Source organism: Pyrenophora tritici-repentis, chromosome 10, assembly GCF_003171515.1.
Source record: "Pyrenophora tritici-repentis strain M4 chromosome 10, whole genome shotgun sequence".
Classification (NCBI taxonomy): domain Eukaryota; kingdom Fungi; phylum Ascomycota; class Dothideomycetes; order Pleosporales; family Pleosporaceae; genus Pyrenophora; species Pyrenophora tritici-repentis.
Window position 1 is genome coordinate 470,124 of NC_089399.1, and position 20,299 is coordinate 490,422.

A 20,299-nucleotide genomic window follows, 5' to 3' on the forward strand; every position below is an offset into this window, starting at 1 on the left:
CGCTGACTGAATGAATGTGTCGTCATCGTCTGAACCGAGGTCGGAGAAGTTGTCGTCATCGAGGGTTTGAATAGGAGGAGGAGGAGGAGCCTGGAACCGGGGAGGAGGCTGTGTTGGAGTTGCATGCTGTGTTGGGGTAGCGATTTGGGTCGGAGTTGCAACCTGTACTGGAGCGGTATATTGCATTGTTGGGGCACGCTGCGCCACGGGTGATAGCTGGGGCGACAATAACGACAGAACTGATCGTGGTGAGCCCGGCATCTCAGGCGAACTCGATATCTGGGGTGATTTCTGTAGTTGGGATGACGCAATGGACAACGGTCGGCCGTTGTTCGACTGGAAGGAAACAATGGAATAGATGGAAGCATTGCGGGAATTTTGCCGGCTAGGCTTCGTAGACGGCGTCCACATGTTGGGCTATTGTGATGGAAAACGAGGGCTGTATGGGTGTCTGCTGGGGGCGGGTAAGATGTCGTGAGACTGGATGACGGAAGCGACCTGATATCAGAAATACAACAGCAGATTAATAGCAGACTGGGTTCCTATGGCAGAACGAGGCTACAGTCTCCTATTGTCAGTTATGTACTATGGTGCCTGAGCGCCGTGAAACGATCATGAGACAAGGAGGCTGGTGCAAGGTTTTCTGCAACGCCGACGGGTGAACGACAGCAGTATCAGGCATAGATTATTGAACCGGGTAGGATGCGCAGGACCAACTTTATTGAACGAAGCCTGCGCATTCTTTCGGGTCTTAGACCTTGACCGTACCGTCGAGGGACTTTGTCAAAGGCCAACGACCCCACCTTAAGCCGGTAAACCGACCGCAGATCTCGCTGGTGTGACATGAAGCGTTGTGCGAGTCATAGTGCTGTTTTCTGAGATGCTCGAAAGTTGAGTGGCTTGCGCCCAGATAACGTTGGGGCTGAAACGGTCGGAGCCGCAACCTTGTGTCAACTACCCAGGTACCCGGACTCGTCATCGCTTCCTCCCGAACTTGGGATGCACCCTCTTGCAGTAGATGCCTCAGCTTAAGTTGCAGGCGCACAACGTTCTTATCACAGTCACACACAACTCTGCTAACGACAAGGCTTGCACGTGCTCAACGCATAATGATCAACACGCTTTTTCTTGGAGATTCAGTGTGACGACAAATACGCAGCTTTTCCGTGTCTTCTACATTTCACGTGCCTGCATCGTAGCGGTCCGTACTATGTTTTACCGGCGTGTACTGGAAGTAATCAAACTTTGCAACTTTCTCCGTACCATTCAGATCAGATGCGGCCAGACCGACAAAGGCACCGGTGAAGCTTCCGTGGCTAGAAGTCATAGAATCAGCGGCTGCGGCGTGCGTAAGACATTGAAAACTGAAATCACTTACGCCTGATGGCCGCCACACTCGTCACTTAAGATCGAGGCATCATAAACGGGTCCGATCTTGGTCAAGCTCGACTGCCCCTCAAGCGCGTAGCGGAACTGGAGCTCGCCTCCCCGGACACTCACTGCCAGCCTTACTTTTCCCTCGTTCGGTATTTGGACGGGTTCCACCATAGGCAGTTTCAGATTGCCGTTAGGCCAAGAAGCTTCAGAACTGAAGATCAACAATTCGCGCTGACCGTCAGACCCAGCGGTGACTGTCAGATAGAAGAAATTGAAACGACAGTAGTATGCAGTTAAGCCGGCATAATTTCTTTCGTCATCTGGACTGAACGTAACGACCGTTTCAGCGTCATATGAGAAATGTGTTTGGCGGCGCGCAACCAACGATTGCTCGAACCAGGAACCGATTGACTCGCGGCCAATAAGGTGCAAGCCGTCTTTGACGCTAAAGATACGTTCGGGCTCTGGCGTTCGAAGCCACTGGAAGTCCTTGTGGAGACTGCCGTCGTCGAACGCATAGCGCTGCTCCTTCCAATAGGGGCCGTCATCGCGTTCTGCTGGTAGATCGACGTAGAGGGACGGAACAGGACCATTTTTTACGTATAGCCAATCATCCTTGTCCCAATACGCCTCTTGGATGGCCGTCTCTCGTCCCAAAACACAGCGACGAGCCTGTGTTATCGGACGTCCAGTAAGGTGGACGACGTACGTCTTGCCATCCGGAGTATCGACTATGTCTCCGTGACCCGCTCTTTGTAAGGCCGCGAATGGGGCGTCCTTGGAGGTAATGATGTACTTCTGCGGATGGAGTCCGTATGGTCCCCAGATATCGCGGGAGCGAGCCAAAGTGCAGGCATGTCCATAAGCTGTCCCGCCTTCCGCTGTCAAAAGGTAGTACCATCCATTTCGTTTGTACAGATGTGGGCCTTCTACGAGGTCTAGCTCCGTACCAGCGAATATGGTTTTCCAGGGTCCAACAAGCTTCCCTGCCTCAGGATCCCATTGCTGCAATCTGATACCCTATAGACATATAATGTCAGTTTATTCCACGAGTAATGGGAATATGAGCACACTAACAGCAAAATAGCGTGGGCGTCGGCGGTGGTCTTGTAGCATGTTTACAAACCACTTCTTACCATCGTCATCGTGAAACAGGGAGGGGTCAAATCCAGACGAGTTGACGTAGTAGGGCTCGGACCAGGGTCCTTCGATACGGTCGGCCGTGACGATATAGTTTGGATTGTCTTTGAAAGAACCGTCCTTGCGTTTGACGTCCGTGTATACCAACCAAAACTTGTTTCCGTCGTGCGACAAGCAGGGAGCCCACACGCCTTTGAGTCGATTACGAAACGTTCAATGTCGGCTTGAGCAGAAAAAACATACCACAACTGTCAGGATCGCCACGCATATCCAATTGGCTTTTCCGACTCAAGGGGCGGACCACGAGATCCCAGTTGGCGAGATCTGTGGAGTGGTGGATCTGCACACCAGGATACCACTCGAACGTGGATGTTGCGATATAGTACTGTGTCAAATACCGTCAGTACATGTCTTACCCATTCAAGATTCCAAATTTGAGGTTCTGAATTCGCAGCCCACAGAATTTACTGTCTATTCAGAAGTACCCAATATCTGATAAGACTGGGTTTTTGACTGTGTAATACTTACTATGATTTACTGTTAGTTTGTACTCTTAAATCTACAAAGGTATCTTACCGTCATTACCAACGCGGAGCACGGAAGGGTCCGCGTTGAAACCGGGCAGGATGGGGTTACGAACTAACGGCATGATGGCTTGTTCAGTCGTGATGTCAATTCCGTTTTCAGCAAATTTTCAAGGCTCGTTGCTTCATTATGTATGAGATTGTAGAGTTGATTTAGCCGGCCACCAACCGCCACTTCTACCGGCGCTTGCTTGGCCAGCGTGTTCAGTCGATGTCGTGACCCCGCACGTGGGACTAACGTGGGGACGGCCTACGTGATCTTCCAGAAACTCATGTGCAGATGCGTTTGCAAACTGATTATTGGCTGGTTGTCGGAGCGCTGAGCCGATTAAGATTGCAAGGCCGCAGTTACTCGGTCTAGTGAAGCAGAGGCACGGTTTATCAACTGGATCTTACTACAAGTGGCTTGACCGTCAGGTCCGCAAATCCTCTACACGATACACGACTTCCTCAAAGAGTTAGCTTCGGATGCTCTGTATACCTTTTTGACCGATATACGAAGAGCGTTGGATTCTGCAACTGTTGTATGAATGAAGATGATGTGGCTTTGCTGGAAGCTCCGGGATACCGGATCGAGCGGGTCGACCCGCCTTAATATCCACACAACAGCCAGACGTAGCATCTGCACATCAACAACTCACTAGGTATTCGTAGACAAATGCGATTGCAATGCGATAAGATTCCCACTGGAGATGTCGAATTGACTTTTCGTTTCCTCTATCATATGAAATCTGGGCTTGACCTGCACGCTCGTGTGAAAAATAGGCAAGAAACAATTAGCCCATACCATTACATTTCGAACGTGGTATACACAAGCGTCTATTTAGTCCTGGAGTCATACCGTGCCTTCGTTACTGACTTCCGACCTCTCCGTATCCTGGTTGGTGGTGGGTTCGGTATCGGGCGCAGCCACGACACCAGCAGGCGGAACAAATGTATCACCTTCATCGGTGTCGAGTTGCATCAAGAACGTCTCCCATATTTCAATGAGCTGATGGATAGTTTAGTATGATATGAAGAAGAAGAAGGTACAGGTCACACTTACTTCCTTTTGTGCCTCCACGGCGCTCTCCAAGAACGTCTCTACACCCGACTTGAAGTCTTCAACCTTCTCTCTTTCAAAGCGTTCTAGCTCACTGCGCATGAGTCGACCCATATCGTCGAACAGTAACCTCGCTTGATGCACCTTACGCTCAGCATCGGCGACATCGGCGCTAAGTTGGTTCAGACGATCTTGCTGAGATCTACCCTGTCTAAGTAGCTTGTCTTGGGTTGTTTTCCGCTTCTGCAGTTCTTGCTCAGCAGAATGCCACGAATGGTAAGCCTTCTGTCGCTGCTGGAAAGCAGTTTTTACGGAACCTATCAAGCGAATGTACTCGTCGATGACGATGCCCATGGTGAGTATATCTTGTTGGGCCTGGCGCTCATAGAGTTCGCGGATGCGGATCTGGATGTCGGAAAGACTATCAAGTGGGCTAGACAGAGCGGGCGACAATTCTACAGCTGACAAGGAATGCAAAGAAGCCGAGAAGTCTCCACAGGCTTCCGCAAGTCCTTTTCGCTGGGTTACTACAGAGTCAGTTGCTTTGAGGAGAGCCTTGAGCTGTGCTTCGAGCGCATCAAGATAGACCCTTCGGTCATGGAACCACTCCAGTAAAGTCAGCATACTCCAGATCACAGGGGTTGACTAACGCACGTCATCGTGTTCGACAAATTTACCGCTGCTACTAGAGAGCATAGAACCAAACATGCCCTTGTTTTCGCTTAGACCGGGGTCCTTGCGTTCCTTGTTCTTGATGTCAACGTTGAAGGCATCACTTTCGAGAAAGAGTTTCAGATCGCTATCGTGCTGCAACACAGGGTGAGCAGCCGCCTTGTTAAGCATGCGCTCCAGAGCAGCGCGCCGGGACTCAACGAAGTCGGCCTCGAAACGGCCCACAGCCTGCTTCTCGGGTGGCGGAGGAATGATGACACCTGGGTTGTTGTTGTGTAGCTGTGTGTATAGCCATAGGAAATCGCGGTAACGACGGGAGACGGTGAACTCGGGACTGCGGTAGCCCTTGGACGTCGTCTTGGTTGTGACAGAGTACTCGGTGTGCGAGCTCGTGAGGTCGCCGACCTTGTGTGGATCGCCCACGGAAATGGCAAAGGACGGTTTCGCAGCCTGCTCGACACTGACGCTCGGTTGTATCTGGCGCTGGGGGGCTGTAGTTGACGGAGCCTGAACTGGAGGGGGTATCCGGGCACCCTGCGAAGAGTGTGGCTGTTCGTCGTCGTCCAGGTCAACCGAGTCCATCATACCGCGCAGCGAGGGCGTTGAGGCGCCAGGCGCGGGCCTTGTGGCGCGCAAAGCCGCAGCTTCCTTCTGAGGCGGCGCTGGAGGAGCGGATTCGGGGCCCGTTGGTGGCGGCGTGGGAGCTCCCAGAGGCCCAAGAGGATCCTCGACAGCCTCAAGTTTGGTTGACTGAACACCATATTGCCGCCGTCGGGGGCCACGGCCTGCGGGTGAGCGCGGAGCAGCGGTAGTGGTAGTTTCTGCTGATAGTCTGGTGTTGCATGTTTGCGCATCATTGTCGGGGGCATCTTCTTGATCCGCCTTGGTCATGCTCGCCGCAGGGCTCGACTGTGAGGGCACGTCTGGCTGCCTGTCAGTGTCGCACATGACGATTAATCGCACAATGGACACGTACCTCCCCATGGAGAGCTCTCTGCGTCTCCGAGATCCATTGGCGCAAAGGGCAGATGTACAGGGGCTTAGTTGGGCAAGTGTGCTGGTGTGAAGTGCAAGTCGCAGTACCTAGGTTGTGCGCATACACCCAGTCTAGAGAGGTATGACATAAACGGGATTGGGATGGCCAGGGGTCCACTCCACTAGCCCCAAACCGAATAATCCCACATGTACATTATTCCCCTCACAACAACAACGACTTATCTGCATCGTCTGAACTTGTAGGATACTTCTGACTTGTACATTCCACCCAAAACACTGACGGCTATGTCTGTCTCATAACTTGCCCAAGAGCCCATATCACAGATTGGGTGCGTCCAGTTGCACTTTCCCATGCTCGCAGGTATAGCACACCTTTCCGTCTTCCAGCCTCATCTCTCCCCTCGTCTGGCCCATCCGCTTTCCCAAGTGTGTGACCCAGCTCTCCACAAAGACCTTTGTTCCCTTTGGTGCCGGTCTCAAGAATGTAACATTCACTTTGAATAGGTTCCATTGTCAGCTTTTCAAGTTCCAATGCTCACAATAGTTCCCATCCAAGGCCAGATGGTGCGCTTCTGGATAGTACTTACTGCTAACGCATTAGCAATGGTAGCAGTCTTCCCTCTTCAGCGGATCCTACCGGTTGCGTGAGACATGACCCGTATCCCAAAATCCTTTGCGGCAACAAGCCCTGATGGTTATGGAAGTCGTGATATCAAATATCAAAGCCACAGCACCGCCGTGGAGTAAGTCTCCCGCGTTGCACAGCTCCTGTGGAACGACCAACGAGAACACTGATCGCGCGTCATTTGGATTGGCGGCAGACGGAGTAAACGTGACCGATTCCATCTTGAGGAGCTTTGGAATCATAGCATCATGGCCCTACACGGGCGGATTAGACATGTAGCATTCATATCAGTGGAGAACATGCAATGTAATCACTGCTCTCTATCGCGTCCATCTACGGCTCCTGGTCAGCGCATACGTATGTGCAAAAGTGGACCCATGTACTCACCCATTGTTGAACCCTTTGGGCAGGCGTATGGCCATCGACGAGTGCTGGAGCATATCTAGGTCGTTTCTCCATTTTGAGTATGTATAAACGTAGAGAGGAGCACTTGTTTGAACGACAAGGGACGGGGACACATGTGAACCTCGGCATCCCCATGGGGCGCTAACCTATTCGAGCCTCGTCATCAAAATTACCATGCAATGCGTTCTTTCCATCATCAGATAACGTCCACCATCGAGCTTGTCCGCCCGTTGAAACGCCTCGTGGTCATGCATCCGCCTAGCCTCTTCCGTCAATTGTTGGCTATGCCTGTAGCCCACCGCACTGTGCTTACTCCGCCTATGCGCCTACAAGCGCGCACTTTCGCCATGATGGCCTCTCCTCTGGCGCATTCACGCTTCATCTCCATACCACGCATTGTGCAGCCGAGCTTTTGGGCTTCCATGATCCCAAAGCCACTTAGGAGTCGTCCGGAAAACCCTAGGCCGAAAGAGTGGAATCCCGCTACTCCGTACATCATTCTCGGATTACTTGTTGGCAGCCAGGCTATACAAATTCTGTGGTTGAAGCAGGAAAGATCCAAGCAAGAGAGCAAATCTAGGTCAAAGATTGCTATACTTGAAAGAGTCATTGATCGCGTGCGACAAGGCGAAGATGTGCCAGTCGAAGAGATGCTTGGGACTGGCAATGCAATAGAAGAGGGAGAATGGGCCCAGGGTGAGTGATACATACCTAGACGCAATTACCGGTAAGAGCTCTTTGAGAACTAACGTGCCGAAGTTTTGAAAGAACTCAAGGACGAGGAGGCTCTGTACCAGAAAAAGAACGCCAAGAAGGAATTGAGTATAGCTGGACAGCAAGAGGACGAGCGAAACCCAACCAAAACCAAGCTGGAAAAAGTGGAGGAAGGGCTCACGAAAGCTAAGGTGGAAAGTGTTGGTGGAGTCAAATTCTATTGAGCCCTGCGACTTTTTTGTGCGATATATCGCAAGATATGTCAAGAAATATCTTACTCTCCGAAATTGGGTGGACCAGCCCCAAACCACGTCATTCAAACGAACCGTTATCGAAACAAAGCGGAAACCGTATCCCACACTGCGTACAAAACCCCGAAGCGTACTAATATGAGCAATACTCATTCCTCTGCTTGCTGTTGGCCTTCGTTCTGCTCAACGCCATCGTCTCGTCCATCTCCATCTGCCAAATCCTCGTTATTCTGATCATTGTCATCTTTTCCTTTTCCCTTTCCTTTCCCTTTTTCTTGTTCCTTCAGTTGCTTGGCGAGCTTCAGGCGCGTAGAACGCTTCGAGTTTCCCGTGTTGTTGGATTCCTTGGAAGCAAGTCTCGCTTCTGGGTTGTCGCAGAGAAGCGCAAGGGGCACTCCACCGTGAATCGCGTCGTCAACAATCGCCTTGCAGTACGAGAGGCAGTAACATATGCGAGAAAGGCGCCTTTCGACGGAGTGCTCACTCACGTCCACCAGCTTGCCGCGTACGACCTTCTTGTGGTAGACTCTGGGACGACTGAAGCCTCGCTCGTGAACTGCCAAGGCGCTGTCGAACACGTGGTGTGCGACTGCCTCCAAGTCCAGAGGTTCAAAGCCGGCGGCTTGATCGAACCGCTGTCTGTTGATGGAATTGTCCTTGTCGCATATGTTGGAGCGGTCGATCATGGCCTCGTATATGCGTCGCACCCAGTACTGACCTGCAAGTAATCCATGTTAGTTTGTGGGTAGATAACGACGAAATTGTGAGTACTTACGTCCATAACGCTTCACACGCTCGAGATCTGGCGCAAGCTTGGGTGGTAGACGCGATCGCTGCCGATAGGCCCTGGCCTCTTCACGGGTTTGGAAATGCCCCGTGTATGCTGGGTACAGTGGCAGGGGAGCATTTTGCCGTGGTGGGTTGACGTCGCTGGGCCAGATGCGCGGTATGTAGCTGCTCTCATCGACAGGCTCGTCGACAGGCTCAGGGCTGACAGGCTCAGTGTTGACAGGCTCAGTGCCGGAGGGAACGATGCGTCGAAATCCGTAACGAAGCATGATGTTGTGGTAGGTGCTGTCCAGCTGGGCTTCCGTCATGTTCGCCACATCGCTTGGGGCTGGCAATTCCACTTCTTCTTCTTGGAGGCGCGATATAGCTTTTGCGAGTTCATGCATAAACTCATCATCGATGCTTGGTTGTTGGGCCTCGTTGTCATGGGTTGTGTTCTGATCGACAACATCCTCCCGATACTCGACGTTGTTCTCAGCACTGCCATGTTCGGTAGCTGCACCAAGAGAAGCCGTGGAACCGTCCTGTACAGCACTAAGCCCCAGTTGAGCTGGCGAGGAGTGGTGTACGTCCGGAGAGGAAGACATGCTGGGTATTGAAATTGGGCAGTATCTGGTACCAGACCGATGGATAGCCGAAGAAAGAGTGTATAGATTCAAGTGTAATGACATCCAGCGTCTGTAAAGAAGGGATATCTGCGAAGAAGAAGATGTTGGAAAAGAAGATCGTGTCGGAAACAGAAGAAGAAGAGATGGGAGACTACAAACTGGGGATATATACAGTCGACACTAACCTTGCTACTCCGCTCAATTGTCGTGACCGCAAACAATAGCGACACGATTCTACAAAGGTACTAGTACAGGTTCTTGTGTCGCGCGTATCATTGTATAAGCTGGTGCAAGTGGAGGAGAAGATCCGTTCTATTGTGTCCCATTCGGGTGTCGTGCGCCAAGAGTTCGCGATGCACTCATTTCGTATTGTCGAGCTACCCTCACTTTCACTCGCGTCCCACACAAGCCAAAAGGTCTGCACGAATGAACAGTAGGCTCAGACCCTGCTTCCCTAACCGAATAATCAAAAATTAAGCTTTGGTTCCCAAACGAAGCAGCGACGCCAGACAGGAATTTATGCGCCCAAAGGGACGCGTGTTTACAAAAAAGACTCTCATAATGTACATTATTTGCTCGTACAAGCCTACAGTCGTTCTGGCGGACTCACAACGTCGTCGCCCCATTAACCTCATAAAGTGACATGCTAAACAATGACAAGTCGTTGAGAAGTGTGAGGGGTGCCACCTAATTGCCAAACTGCTAGACCAAGAAAGGTCGAAAACCCACAATTACAGATACCTTGAGTAAGATAAAAAAATGGTATAAAACGAAAAAATCCATCAAATCATGATGGGAAAAGGAAAGTAAACACTATAGCTCCTCAGACGTCAATGAGACGCTGATGGATTTTGAAGCCACGGAGGGGCTGTGTGAAAGATTGGTCAAGGAAGGCCTAAGTAGAGGCCCCGTGAGCATGGGCAAAAGATGGCGAAGTGGCGGCAGGCTGGGTAGGCTTGGAGTCATGAAGGCCGGCTTGACTCTGAGCGTGATCTTCCAGGTCTACCCTGCTCCTCCACTGCGCAAGGGATTCATTAAGATCAGTCTTGTCACTACCAGGCCCACGCTCGAACTCGAAGCGGTCACTCAAACGATAAGCTTTGTTTGTAGTTTCCCAGTGGCTTCTTAGGGCATCCAGTTCAGACGCAAGGTTGTCGAGAGCCACCGAATTGCGTGTAGCGGCAGACGCTGGGCGATTGGTGGCTTCAGGAGTGCTGGAGCCATCATTGCGACTATACAAGGACTCGGCTGACGCAACGCTATCATGTCCATAGTGGTGATGTACGTGCTCGGAATGGGCGGCGTCGGCCGGGATCGTTGACTGGCGGCGATAGTTATCAACAGACGATTCAAACTGATCAAGGAACATCTGAACCCGACCCTCAGCTTCGCGGGCACGCTCCTCCATTTGCGAGTACTGACGACGGAGTAACTCAAGGTCGGTTTGGAACTGGGCTGCCAATTCCTCGGCTTTTTTCGTGGCAGCCGCCGCGGTCTCAGCATCTGACTTGGCAGAGGCTAGGTCAGATTGCAGCTTAGCCAGCTGAGTCTCAAAGCGTTTGACGGTAGCCTCCATATTGTCATGCGCTTTTGACAGTTCTGAACGGAGTGCAGTACGTTCTGCGTCCCACGCAGCGGTGTCTGCCTCTGTCGTTTTGTTACGCTCATTAAGCTTCATTTGTGCGAGCTCTTCCTCGAGTCTGAGATTTGTACTCTTGTAACGGTCGAGCTCCTGCTTCATCTTCGTAAGCATCTTCTCTGTGCCTCTGAGGTACTTGACAGCAGCTTGGTGGTCGTTATGCAACGCTTGTAACTTCTCTTCCCACTCTTTGCTGACCTCATGCTCACGCTCTTCGAACATATTACGCAACTCTTCGTGTGCCTTGGTCATGGAATCGACCTGTTGTTCTAGTTCGCGAACCCGGTTGAACTCAGGTGTGCCAAACCTAGAATTAGGGCTGTCCAAGACCCTGGAACGTCGAGCATCGACTGGATTCACTCCTCTCTCTTCAAGAAGGTTACGGAGTGTCTTGAGCTGAACTTCGAAAGCATTACTTTCGAGGCGTAGACGCTCGTTCTGCTGACGAAGGTCGATTCGTTCGGCCTCAATAAGCTGTACATCCCGCATAGCCTGTTGGAGTTGTTTACGGATGGTAAGGCCTTCGCGGCTGGACTGTTCTTGGTAAGCTTCGAGGCCCGCAATCCGTTCTTCCGCTCGTCGAAGCTTCTCTGAAGCTTGGTCTGCGGCGGCCTGGTTTTTGCGGGCCATGATTGTTGCAGCTTCGATTTGCTGTTTCAGTACCAGAATCCGCTCGTCACTATTGGCCACATCTCCTTCAGATCGTTCCGCAATAGTCTTGAGACCTGAGAACACAGTTGCTTTGTGAAGGCGCGCTTCTTCCGCATGACTTTCTGCTAGTTCTTCTGCATCTCGAAGTTTTTGTGAAGTTGTTTCCAGTTCCGTTACCCGTGCTTCGTACTCGCTCCGGAGTTGACTGAGCTTCTGGCGAAGACTATCGTTTTGCTCCCGCTCATCATGAAACCTCTTTTCGAGCAATGCCGACTTCTCCGTGGATGCGAAGACAGCGTCACGCAAGGACTGAATGATGCCAGCCTGCGCTTTAGATTCTTCAGAGACCTTGGCAAACTTGACACTCAATTCCTGTTTGTCGATGGCAAGGAGCTTTGACGAAGATTCTGCCTCGGTGGCACTGGTAGAGACTTCTCTTGCAACACGTTCAGCTTCATGAAGCTCGGCACGCAGACTCTCGGATTCAGCAGTAGCCTTCTGCCGAGTCGTATCCAGCTCTTGTACACGCTTCTGAGCGGCGTCTATAATCTCTTCCGCTAACTGCTTAGCTTTCCTCTCGGCATCAATTTGGCGCGTTAGATGTTCAACTTTGGTAGCGAGTTCGGCTTGTGCCGCCAGAGACATAGCTAGTCGGCGGTTAGTGTCTTGGAGACGATCGGCGTCTGGTGTATCCGCATTCCGTGCCCCATCGGGTTGTGGAGTACCACTGTGGCTACCACCTCCATGGGCCGCCAATTTCGTCTTTGCGTATATGGCTTCGCTAACAGCTGCATCTCGCTGCCTTTCAACTTCAGCAATCCGCTTCGCAGCGTCCTCGCCTTGGGTCTTGATTGATGTCTGGACGCGTTCGAGTTCGGTCTTCATCTTCAAAAGTGCTTCCAGTAGTGGTTTGTCTTCATCACGGAATGCGTCCGCTGATCGCTCGTCGAATACCGGGCTGGTAGAAGTCCCTGAGCTGTAGCCCGCTCTACGGGCAAGAGCAAGCTCTGAGGCGTACCAAGCATTGCGATTCTTCACGTGTTCAAGTTCTCGTACTAGATCAGCGCTCCGTTGATCAGTCGTAGGCGATATGTTTTTGGCGCCGTTGGTGGGCAGTTGTTCAGCCAGGCCCCGTTGCTGCTGAGTCTCCAGGGACCGCCGCGTTGCTTGCTCCACACTCTCTTGAGAAGCTTGCTGACGATGGGTCTTTGGTGCATGCCGCGAACCGACGCTGCTCGATCGTGAAGTATCCATGGACTCCTTATGAGGCCGCGGACTTATGGCATCAGAAGTCTTTCGCTGAATGTCGCTTGTAAGCGGGCTTTCGCGGGCCATGGGCGACATGTTCTCTCGGTCGGCCGTAGATGTAGCTCCAGTGTCGAGAGGAGGACCATAGCTACGATCATTCTTAGTGGGAGTCTTGCTCCTGGACCTCGCGCCGCCTTGATGGCTAGGCCCCATTTCTCGTGGTTGTGGTGGTTGCTGATTTGGTGGAGGACCTGGAGGTGGCTGACCAGCTGCACGAGGTAGCCGTGATCCCGCAGGAAGTATACCATTTCCCGTGCTATCTGCGACTTTGGTAAGATTGGCGTTGGCCGCTGAGCTCTCTCGTATTGGAGGTGATACTGCTTTTATAGGAGCGGGGCCGGTCTTTTCACCACCGCTCATCTTCCGCTGGGTGTTCTGGGCCTGTTGTGGAGGAGCGCTCTCATTGGGAGGATACCTGATCTTGGAGGTGTCTAGAATATAGCTAAGACTGAGCTCATTTCTGTCACTAATAGAAGAGCTGGGTTCGCCTGCCAGAACGACAATGTGCTTTCCGAACGATGTCATGCTATGACCTGATCGAGCTGAAGGGGAATGACCCATGTTTTGGAACATATACCAGCGGCGAGAGGAGATGCGGAAGGCTGCCAGATCACCCAAATCGACTCCTTCTTGGGTGCGTCCACCAAAGATGTACATGGTGTCGTTCACGAGAGCAGCTGAATGACCCTCGCGAGCCACGGGAATATAGCCAATGCAGTCGAGTTCAGTCCATGAGTTGGAGCGCGGCTCATATGTCCAGACATCATTGAACCAGGTAAGACCGTCTGTGCCACCGAAGAGATAGAGCTTGTCGTTCCAGGTTACAACTGAATGGTTTGTACGAGCTGGTGGTGACTTGCCCTGGGGAGAAATCTGTTCCTTTGTGTTTGGTAGTAAAACTTCCCAACGACTTGCGGAGGACTGCAATGAATTCAGATCAAAAGCCACCAGGTCGTTGAAGAAGAAGCCTTCCACTTGTCCACCGAAAATGTATATTTTGGAGCCTAGGATGTTCAGAGTATGTCCGTAACGACCGGTAGGACGTGGCCCCTGGGGTAGTGCGCGTGACCAGTGTTTAGTTGCTGTAGTCTGTTAGATGGGAACAAATATGTTTCTAGGGCTTACAAACAGGTATTCAGCAGATATAGCGTATCGTCTAGGTCATCATTGTCAGCCAACTTTGTGTCACCTCCGAAGACGATGAATGCGTTGCCGACCAGCAGACTGGCATGTCCCACACGAGGGCCGGGTCCGTCTCCAGTGGTAGAAATAGGGTAGCAGGCCATGCTGCCGTTGCCCATTTCTGTCAGCCACAAATCACCTTTGACTGCCGAACCCCCCACCAGTCCACCCATAAGGTAGATGGTGCCGTCTTTCGAGGCTGTTGCGTTGATAGCAGCGCCATATCGAGGGAAGGGATTGCCGGCGGTGAAGTTGAGGCGGCGCGAGGACCAAGGGTAGGGCGATTCGGGGGAGTTTGCGGCAAATCTGGGGTTGGCATTCTAAGACAGTCAGCACACAAGGAGGATAGGAAGTAGGGAGGAGCACATACTTGGCCGTTCGGGTCCATCTTTTCACGAGCTTTTGGCTCTGGAGTAGGGGCGTTCTGCAGGGAGCTCAAAGAGTTGTTAACGCTGCCCCCCGGAGTCGAGTTCTGGGTCTGGCTGCCTCCACGGGGTCTTTCCACTACATCGCGGGGGGGAGGACCGCTGGCAGCGATGTTAGCACTTATGCCATTGGCAGTCGGGGGCGGTTGTCCTGGGCCATGCGACGAGGTAATCTCCCTGGTGGCCGGCGGGAGCGCGTTGGCCTGCTGCTTGTTCTTCTTTCCGAATAGAAAGGACATGGCGGCGACGTTGCAGCGCGGGCGTTGTTGCAATGGCAGCCGGAGGCTATCGCGCACGCATTCGGCTTGCAACAAAGGACCAGGTGCTAGTGCAAGTGGCGATAGCTGGGGATACGAGCGCGACCAGGCGGTCGAGGGCTTGGACTTGAGCGGCTGGTGAGCGCGAGATTCTTAGACAAGACACTGGGCAGGGCGCGCGCGCATGTCGTACAGCCGGGGCGGAATCGAATAGCTTGACGTGATATTGGTAGTAGGGGTCGAGTGCAGCGAGTGCAGCAGGTGCAGCAGGTTAGGATAGAAGGTTCGTCGTGGGTTTTGGCAATGTACGCGGCTTGGAAGCGGGTGATTGCAAGGAGATGCTGGGGACGACGCGAGTCGGTTGCAAGACAAGCGCGGAACAGTCGGTGCGAAAGGGCGCAGCAGCTCGCAGGGCCATGACCAGCAAACCAAACGCAGTCGGGAAAGGCGACAACGGTCAATGCTAGGTACAGGATGGCGCCGCCTCCCTGCTCACACGCCTTGTTCACACTGTGCCGCCGCCCCTAAGAAGCCCCGGGAGGATCAGCGGACGGGCGACGAGGCTACGAGGCGCCTTGGGCTGCCATTGGCTGCAGAGCCGGAGCATGCAGCCCAAGTATACCTACATACCAGCAAAAGTTGTTGTGTATGAAATGGGTGTGTTTACCGTTGGCAAGGTGGCATCGCTGCGTGAAGCCAATGCGACAGTGTGCAGGCCACAGCGTACTGTACCATTGCCGTCACTGCCGTCTGCCGTCCTACCGTACTGCTGTACAGCGGCTATTTGTGACCTACTACGACAGGTGGATCATGTCTGTCGGCTTGTCGACGTCGTCTCTCACCGCGGTGCTCCTTGTGGCCTAGCGCCGCGACAACTGCAACTCACATGGATTGATTCATTCCACCACCCATCGACATAAACGCAGCTCGCCCTCCAGCCTGCAGCGCCTGTCTTACGTGGCTCATACAGTCTTTGGCCCTCTGTAACACATCCGCCAGTCGCGCCTGCCCCCCGACCCGTACGCGCTTTCCACACGCGCCTCCGCTATGGGCGCCGCAAACATCGTCACTGCTCGCCGAAGCTCATGATGCGAACTGCCAGCCAACTGCCCCTCGTCAGTGGCCACACGCACCCGAACCCGCTTGCCTCGCACGCCCCCGCACCCCTCGCCATGAACGGCTCTGCGCCTCCTCCTGCGCCTGCAGAAGTTGCTGTCTCAACGCGCCCCGGCACCGCTGCTGCAGCTGCCAATGCCTTGTCTGCTTCAGACATGGACCATAACGCCCCGCCTGCCCGTCCAGCCTCGACTGGCCAACCCTCTGTCCGGCCAGGCTTTGGACGGGCCAAGAGTGACTTTGGACCTCGCCATGCTGTCGGTCCCCCAGAGAGCACCGCCGACGAGGGCAGCGTCGATGGCCATTTCAAGATTCGCCATGGGTGGGATGACCAGCTGAACTCGGAAGAGTACAGCAACCTGCTCACCTCAAACTTCTTCATGTACTACACCGACAAGAAGCATGAGTCTGGCGGTCACCCCAAGCACGAGGACACAGCTTTTCCTGTCCAAGAATGGCGAATGCGCGACCGCCTCAAAACTGTCTCGGCCGTCCTTGCCCTCTGCCTCAACATAGGTGTTGATCCGCCCGACGTCATCAAGACGAATCCATGTGCCAAGGAGGAGTGCTGGATAGACCCGACCGTCACCTCCCAGACGCCAGGTCACACACCCATGAACCAAATTGGAAAGGCCCTACAGACGCAGTACGAGCAGCTGAGCATGCGCACGCGCTACAAGCTTCTTCTCGATCCTACTACGGAAGAGACGAGGAAATACACGTCGACCCTTAGGCGCAATGCCCGCAACGAGCGAGTCTTGTTCCACTACAACGGCCACGGCGTTCCGAAACCCACATCCTCGGGCGAAATCTGGGTCTTCAACCGAAACTACACTCAGTACATACCCTTGTCGCTTTACGACTTGCAGTCTTGGATCGGGGCGCCGAGTCTGTTTGTCTACGACTGCTCCGACGCCGGCCTTATTATCACAAACTTCAATCGGTTTGCCGAGAAGCACCAGACGGAGTTTGAGGAAGCTCGGCGGCGGGATCCCAGTGTTGAGCACGTTGACTTCAGTGATTGCATCCATTTGGCAGCGTGCAGGGATAAGGAATCCCTTCCTACCAACCCGGAACTGCCTGCTGACATCTTCACCTCTTGCTTGACTGACCCCATCACCATGGCCGTGCGCTTCTTCATCTTACAGAACCCACTCCCAACAAAGGTCAGCTTACGAGATGCCCACAATATCCCAGGCAAGGTCTCTGAACGTAGAACGCCCATTGGCGAACTGAACTGGATCTTTACAGCCATCACCGACACCATTGCTTGGAACTCTCTTTCCAAACCCCTCTTCAAGAAGCTGTTCCGTCAGGACTTGATGGTTGCTGCCCTGTTCCGCAACTATCTTCTCGCCCAACGTGTCATGCGTGCATACCACTGCCATCCTGTCTCGCATCCTGAAATCCCACAGACTCATGACCATCCATTATGGCGCAGTTGGGATCTTGCCGTTGAGCTGATTCTGGCTCAGCTACCAGATCTCCAAGCAGAGGCTCGTGGCGAAAAGGAATATGTCTACAAGCATTCTGATTTCTTCGCCGAGCAGTTGACCGCTTTCGAGGTGTACCTCACCCAAGGCGCAGTCGAGCAGAAGGTCCCCGAACAACTCCCTATAGTGCTTCAAGTGCTGCTTAGTCAGGTGCACCGACTCCGCGCACTAATTTTACTATCAAGTTTCTTGGACCACGGCCCTTGGGCTGTGAATCTTGCACTGAGCATTGGCATCTTTCCATACGTGCTGAAACTACTACAATCCCAAGCAAACGAGCTCAAGCCAGTCATGGTATTCATCTGGGCTCGAATTCTTGCAGTTGATCAATCCTGCCAAGCCGACCTTCTCAAAGACAACGGTTACCAATACTTCATCAACATATTCAACCCGAACTCTGGTAAATCATGCCGTCCTTGTTCAATTATCTTTAGCTAAATCTGAGTAGGCATACCGATTCAGAACGCCAGCGAACATCGCGCCATGTGCGCCTTCATCGTCTCGATATTTTGTAAAGACTACAATCAAGGCCAGCGTGCCTCACTAAGCGTCGAGCTCGTAGAGAGCTGCCTAGATCATGTCAAAGACGTGCAAAACCCATTGCTGAGGCAATGGTCGTGCCTTTGCCTAAGCAAGCTCTGGGTCAACTACGAAGAAGCCAAATGGGTAGGAATACGATGCATGGCACATGAACGACTGTGCGAGCTTGTTGTAGATCCTGTTGCAGAAGTCAGAGCGGCAATGCTACATGCCTTGGCAGCTTTCCTCGGTATACGCGACGTTACTCCTCAAGTAGCTAACATTGAGGAGTCCATTGCATCAATGATCCTCATCATGACCATGGACGGAAACAGCATGGTGCGCAAAGAGCTCCTCATCTTCTTTTCCACATTCGTTGCCCGCTACAAGACACGCTTCATTGTCGCAGCTTTCGAGCAACTTTCCGAGGAACACAGTGACATAAAACCAAGGCAACCCGAGGACAAGAGCGGCGACGGGCTCTACATGAAGACGCGTACCGGGGCATCGGGCAGTATCTCCGAGTCGTCATCCTGTTCGCAAAACACAATTTACGCGGCAATATGGAAAGAGCTGCTGGTCATGTCAGTAGACCCACATCCTGAGATTGCGAAAGACGCTGGGATCGTCGTGGATTATATTTTAATCTCGCTCATGGAATCCTCGCTCGCCAAGTTCGCACAGCCGCACCTTGATGAAGCTCTCCAGCATGTTCCAACCCCTCGGCCAATGCGGCGCGTTCAAGAAGAAGGCTCTGTTCCGCAAAAGGCTTCTAATCCTCCAACACCGACAAAGGATTCTACCTATCTCTCCCTTTTCGGTGGTATTAGAAAATCCACAAGCGTTGGTGCTTCGCTAAAAAGTCTCTGGGCAGGTCAGGATCCATCTGCCTCTCGGCAGAAGCCTGGCAAGACTGCCGGCGAAGACTCTCATGTGCCTGCTGTATCTCGCCCACAAACACCGGAAAGGTATCACGTCGAAGAACAACCCATGTCACGAGGTTTCAAGAGCCGGAACCTGAGCGAGAAGCCGGAGATCCCTCTCAAGAGTACATTTTACGAGTGGTCGGTTGAGTACTTCCGCGAGCCTCAAATGAAGCCGACAGAGGCCGACGAGCCTGGAAGTACAGACTACAACGGCAGGCTCTGGCGGAGGAATCGCAATGACAGAATTATCGCCGAGACCCAACCGTTGAAAGAAATTGCTGTTTCTAACCGCTGGGATGTACCACGAGGATACGTTGACAACCTCAGCCAGCCTGCAAAGATGTGTTTCCATCAGTTCGAAGACCATCTTGTCGTGACGGACACGCGGGACACGGTCAATATTTTTGATTATTCAAAATCGGTCAGCAGGATTAACTGCTTCTCCAATGGAAATCCTCCTGAATCAAAAATCACCGAGGTGCGATTCATCAACGAGGACGATCAAGCACTGTTGATGACCGGGTCATCAGACGGAGTGATCAAGATATTTCGCAACTACGATCGCAAAGGCGAGACGGAGTTAGTCACAGGGTTCCGAGCTCTGACAGATCTTGTACCAAGTAACAAGAATGCTGGGCTAGTCTTTGACTGGCAGCAAGGCAGGGGCTTGATCCTCGTCGCTGGTGACGTCAAGGTCATTCGCGTGTGGAATGCTGGAACCGAAGTGTGCACGAATGTAAGTCGCGTTCCAATTCTTGTCTCACATATGGCTAACATTCGATAGGACCTTCCAGCGCGTTCGGGTTCTTGTATCACGTCTTTGACCTCTGATCAAGTAGAGGGCGATGTTTTCGTTGCTGGTTTCGGTGACGGGGCCATTCGAGTGTACGACCAACGTGAGAAGCCTGCCACTGCTATGGTCAAAGTCTGGAAGGAACACAAACAATGGATCACCAACGTCCATCTACAGCGTGGCGGGCAGCGTGAGCTCGTGAGTGGCTGTCGTGGTGGCGAAGTTAAACTATGGGATATCCGCTGGGATCGAAGCGTGAAGACGATACAGGCGACTTCCGATACTCTCAAGACGCTCAGTGTTCACGAACACGCTCCAGTGTTTGCCACGTAAGTGCCTCTAAAAAAACCCCAGCAATTTGTACCTGTACTAACGTCCATCAGTGGCACACAACGACATCGCGTCAAGATCTTCAACATTAACAACGGCCAACCTGTATCTCACTTTGAGCCATACTCAGGCTTTCTTCGCGATCGATCTGCTCCCATCTCTGTCACTGCTTTCCATCCTCACCGATTGATGATAGCCGCCGCAGCAGTGCATGACACCCACGTCAACATCTTCTCATGCCTAGAGCCCAAATACTCGGCTGTCAAAACCGTGAAGCTTTGGGACGGAAATGCGTCAACTTCCAGTCGGGCTTCGACACTTGGTTAAATGATTTCACTTACTGTTATGCTGGGGGTTGAATGAAAAGGAAACCGCAGAGATTGCTGCATTGTCCGTGTGCTTTGTGCTTTTTGTCAGATGTACAGGAGTGAATGATGAAGCACAGCGGATTGTATTA

At 52.6% G+C, this 20,299-nt stretch overlaps 5 protein-coding genes across 5 annotated transcripts; 2 read left to right on the forward strand and 3 right to left on the reverse strand.

Annotated features, from left to right (window-relative positions):
• Positions 1-1,180: 1,180 nt before the first annotated feature.
• PtrM4_040040 (Phox proteiny (PX) domain protein) lies at positions 1,181-5,828 on the reverse strand (the record flags this gene model as incomplete). Its single annotated transcript, XM_066104358.1, has 8 exons — positions 1,181-1,316; positions 1,379-2,397; positions 2,455-2,708; positions 2,761-2,902; positions 3,943-4,092; positions 4,147-4,749; positions 4,798-5,738; positions 5,792-5,828. The coding sequence occupies 8 exons, from the start codon at positions 5,826-5,828 to the stop codon at positions 1,181-1,183; spliced, it is 3,282 nt and encodes a 1,093-aa protein (XP_065958922.1).
• A 1,360-nt stretch (positions 5,829-7,188) lies between these two features.
• PtrM4_040050 (uncharacterized protein) lies at positions 7,189-7,779 on the forward strand (the record flags this gene model as incomplete). The annotated part of the gene is made up of 2 exons (XM_001937656.2): positions 7,189-7,537; positions 7,601-7,779. The coding sequence occupies 2 exons, from the start codon at positions 7,189-7,191 to the stop codon at positions 7,777-7,779; spliced, it is 528 nt and encodes a 175-aa protein (XP_001937691.2).
• Positions 7,780-8,220: 441 nt separating this feature from the next.
• PtrM4_040060 (uncharacterized protein) lies at positions 8,221-9,182 on the reverse strand (the record flags this gene model as incomplete). The annotated part of the gene is made up of 3 exons (XM_066104359.1): positions 8,221-8,231; positions 8,291-8,524; positions 8,582-9,182. The coding sequence occupies 3 exons, from the start codon at positions 9,180-9,182 to the stop codon at positions 8,221-8,223; spliced, it is 846 nt and encodes a 281-aa protein (XP_065958923.1).
• Positions 9,183-10,098: 916 nt separating this feature from the next.
• PtrM4_040070 (Smc, Chromosome segregation ATPase) lies at positions 10,099-14,647 on the reverse strand (the record flags this gene model as incomplete). Its single annotated transcript, XM_066104360.1, has 3 exons — positions 10,099-13,883; positions 13,931-14,303; positions 14,354-14,647. 3 exons carry the CDS (start codon positions 14,645-14,647, stop codon positions 10,099-10,101), a joined length of 4,452 nt encoding a protein of 1,483 aa, XP_065958924.1.
• A 1,190-nt stretch (positions 14,648-15,837) lies between these two features.
• PtrM4_040080 (WD repeat containing protein mip1) lies at positions 15,838-20,169 on the forward strand (the record flags this gene model as incomplete). The annotated part of the gene is made up of 4 exons (XM_066104361.1): positions 15,838-17,674; positions 17,723-19,455; positions 19,504-19,841; positions 19,896-20,169. 4 exons carry the CDS (start codon positions 15,838-15,840, stop codon positions 20,167-20,169), a joined length of 4,182 nt encoding a protein of 1,393 aa, XP_065958925.1.
• Positions 20,170-20,299: the final 130 nt, after the last annotated feature.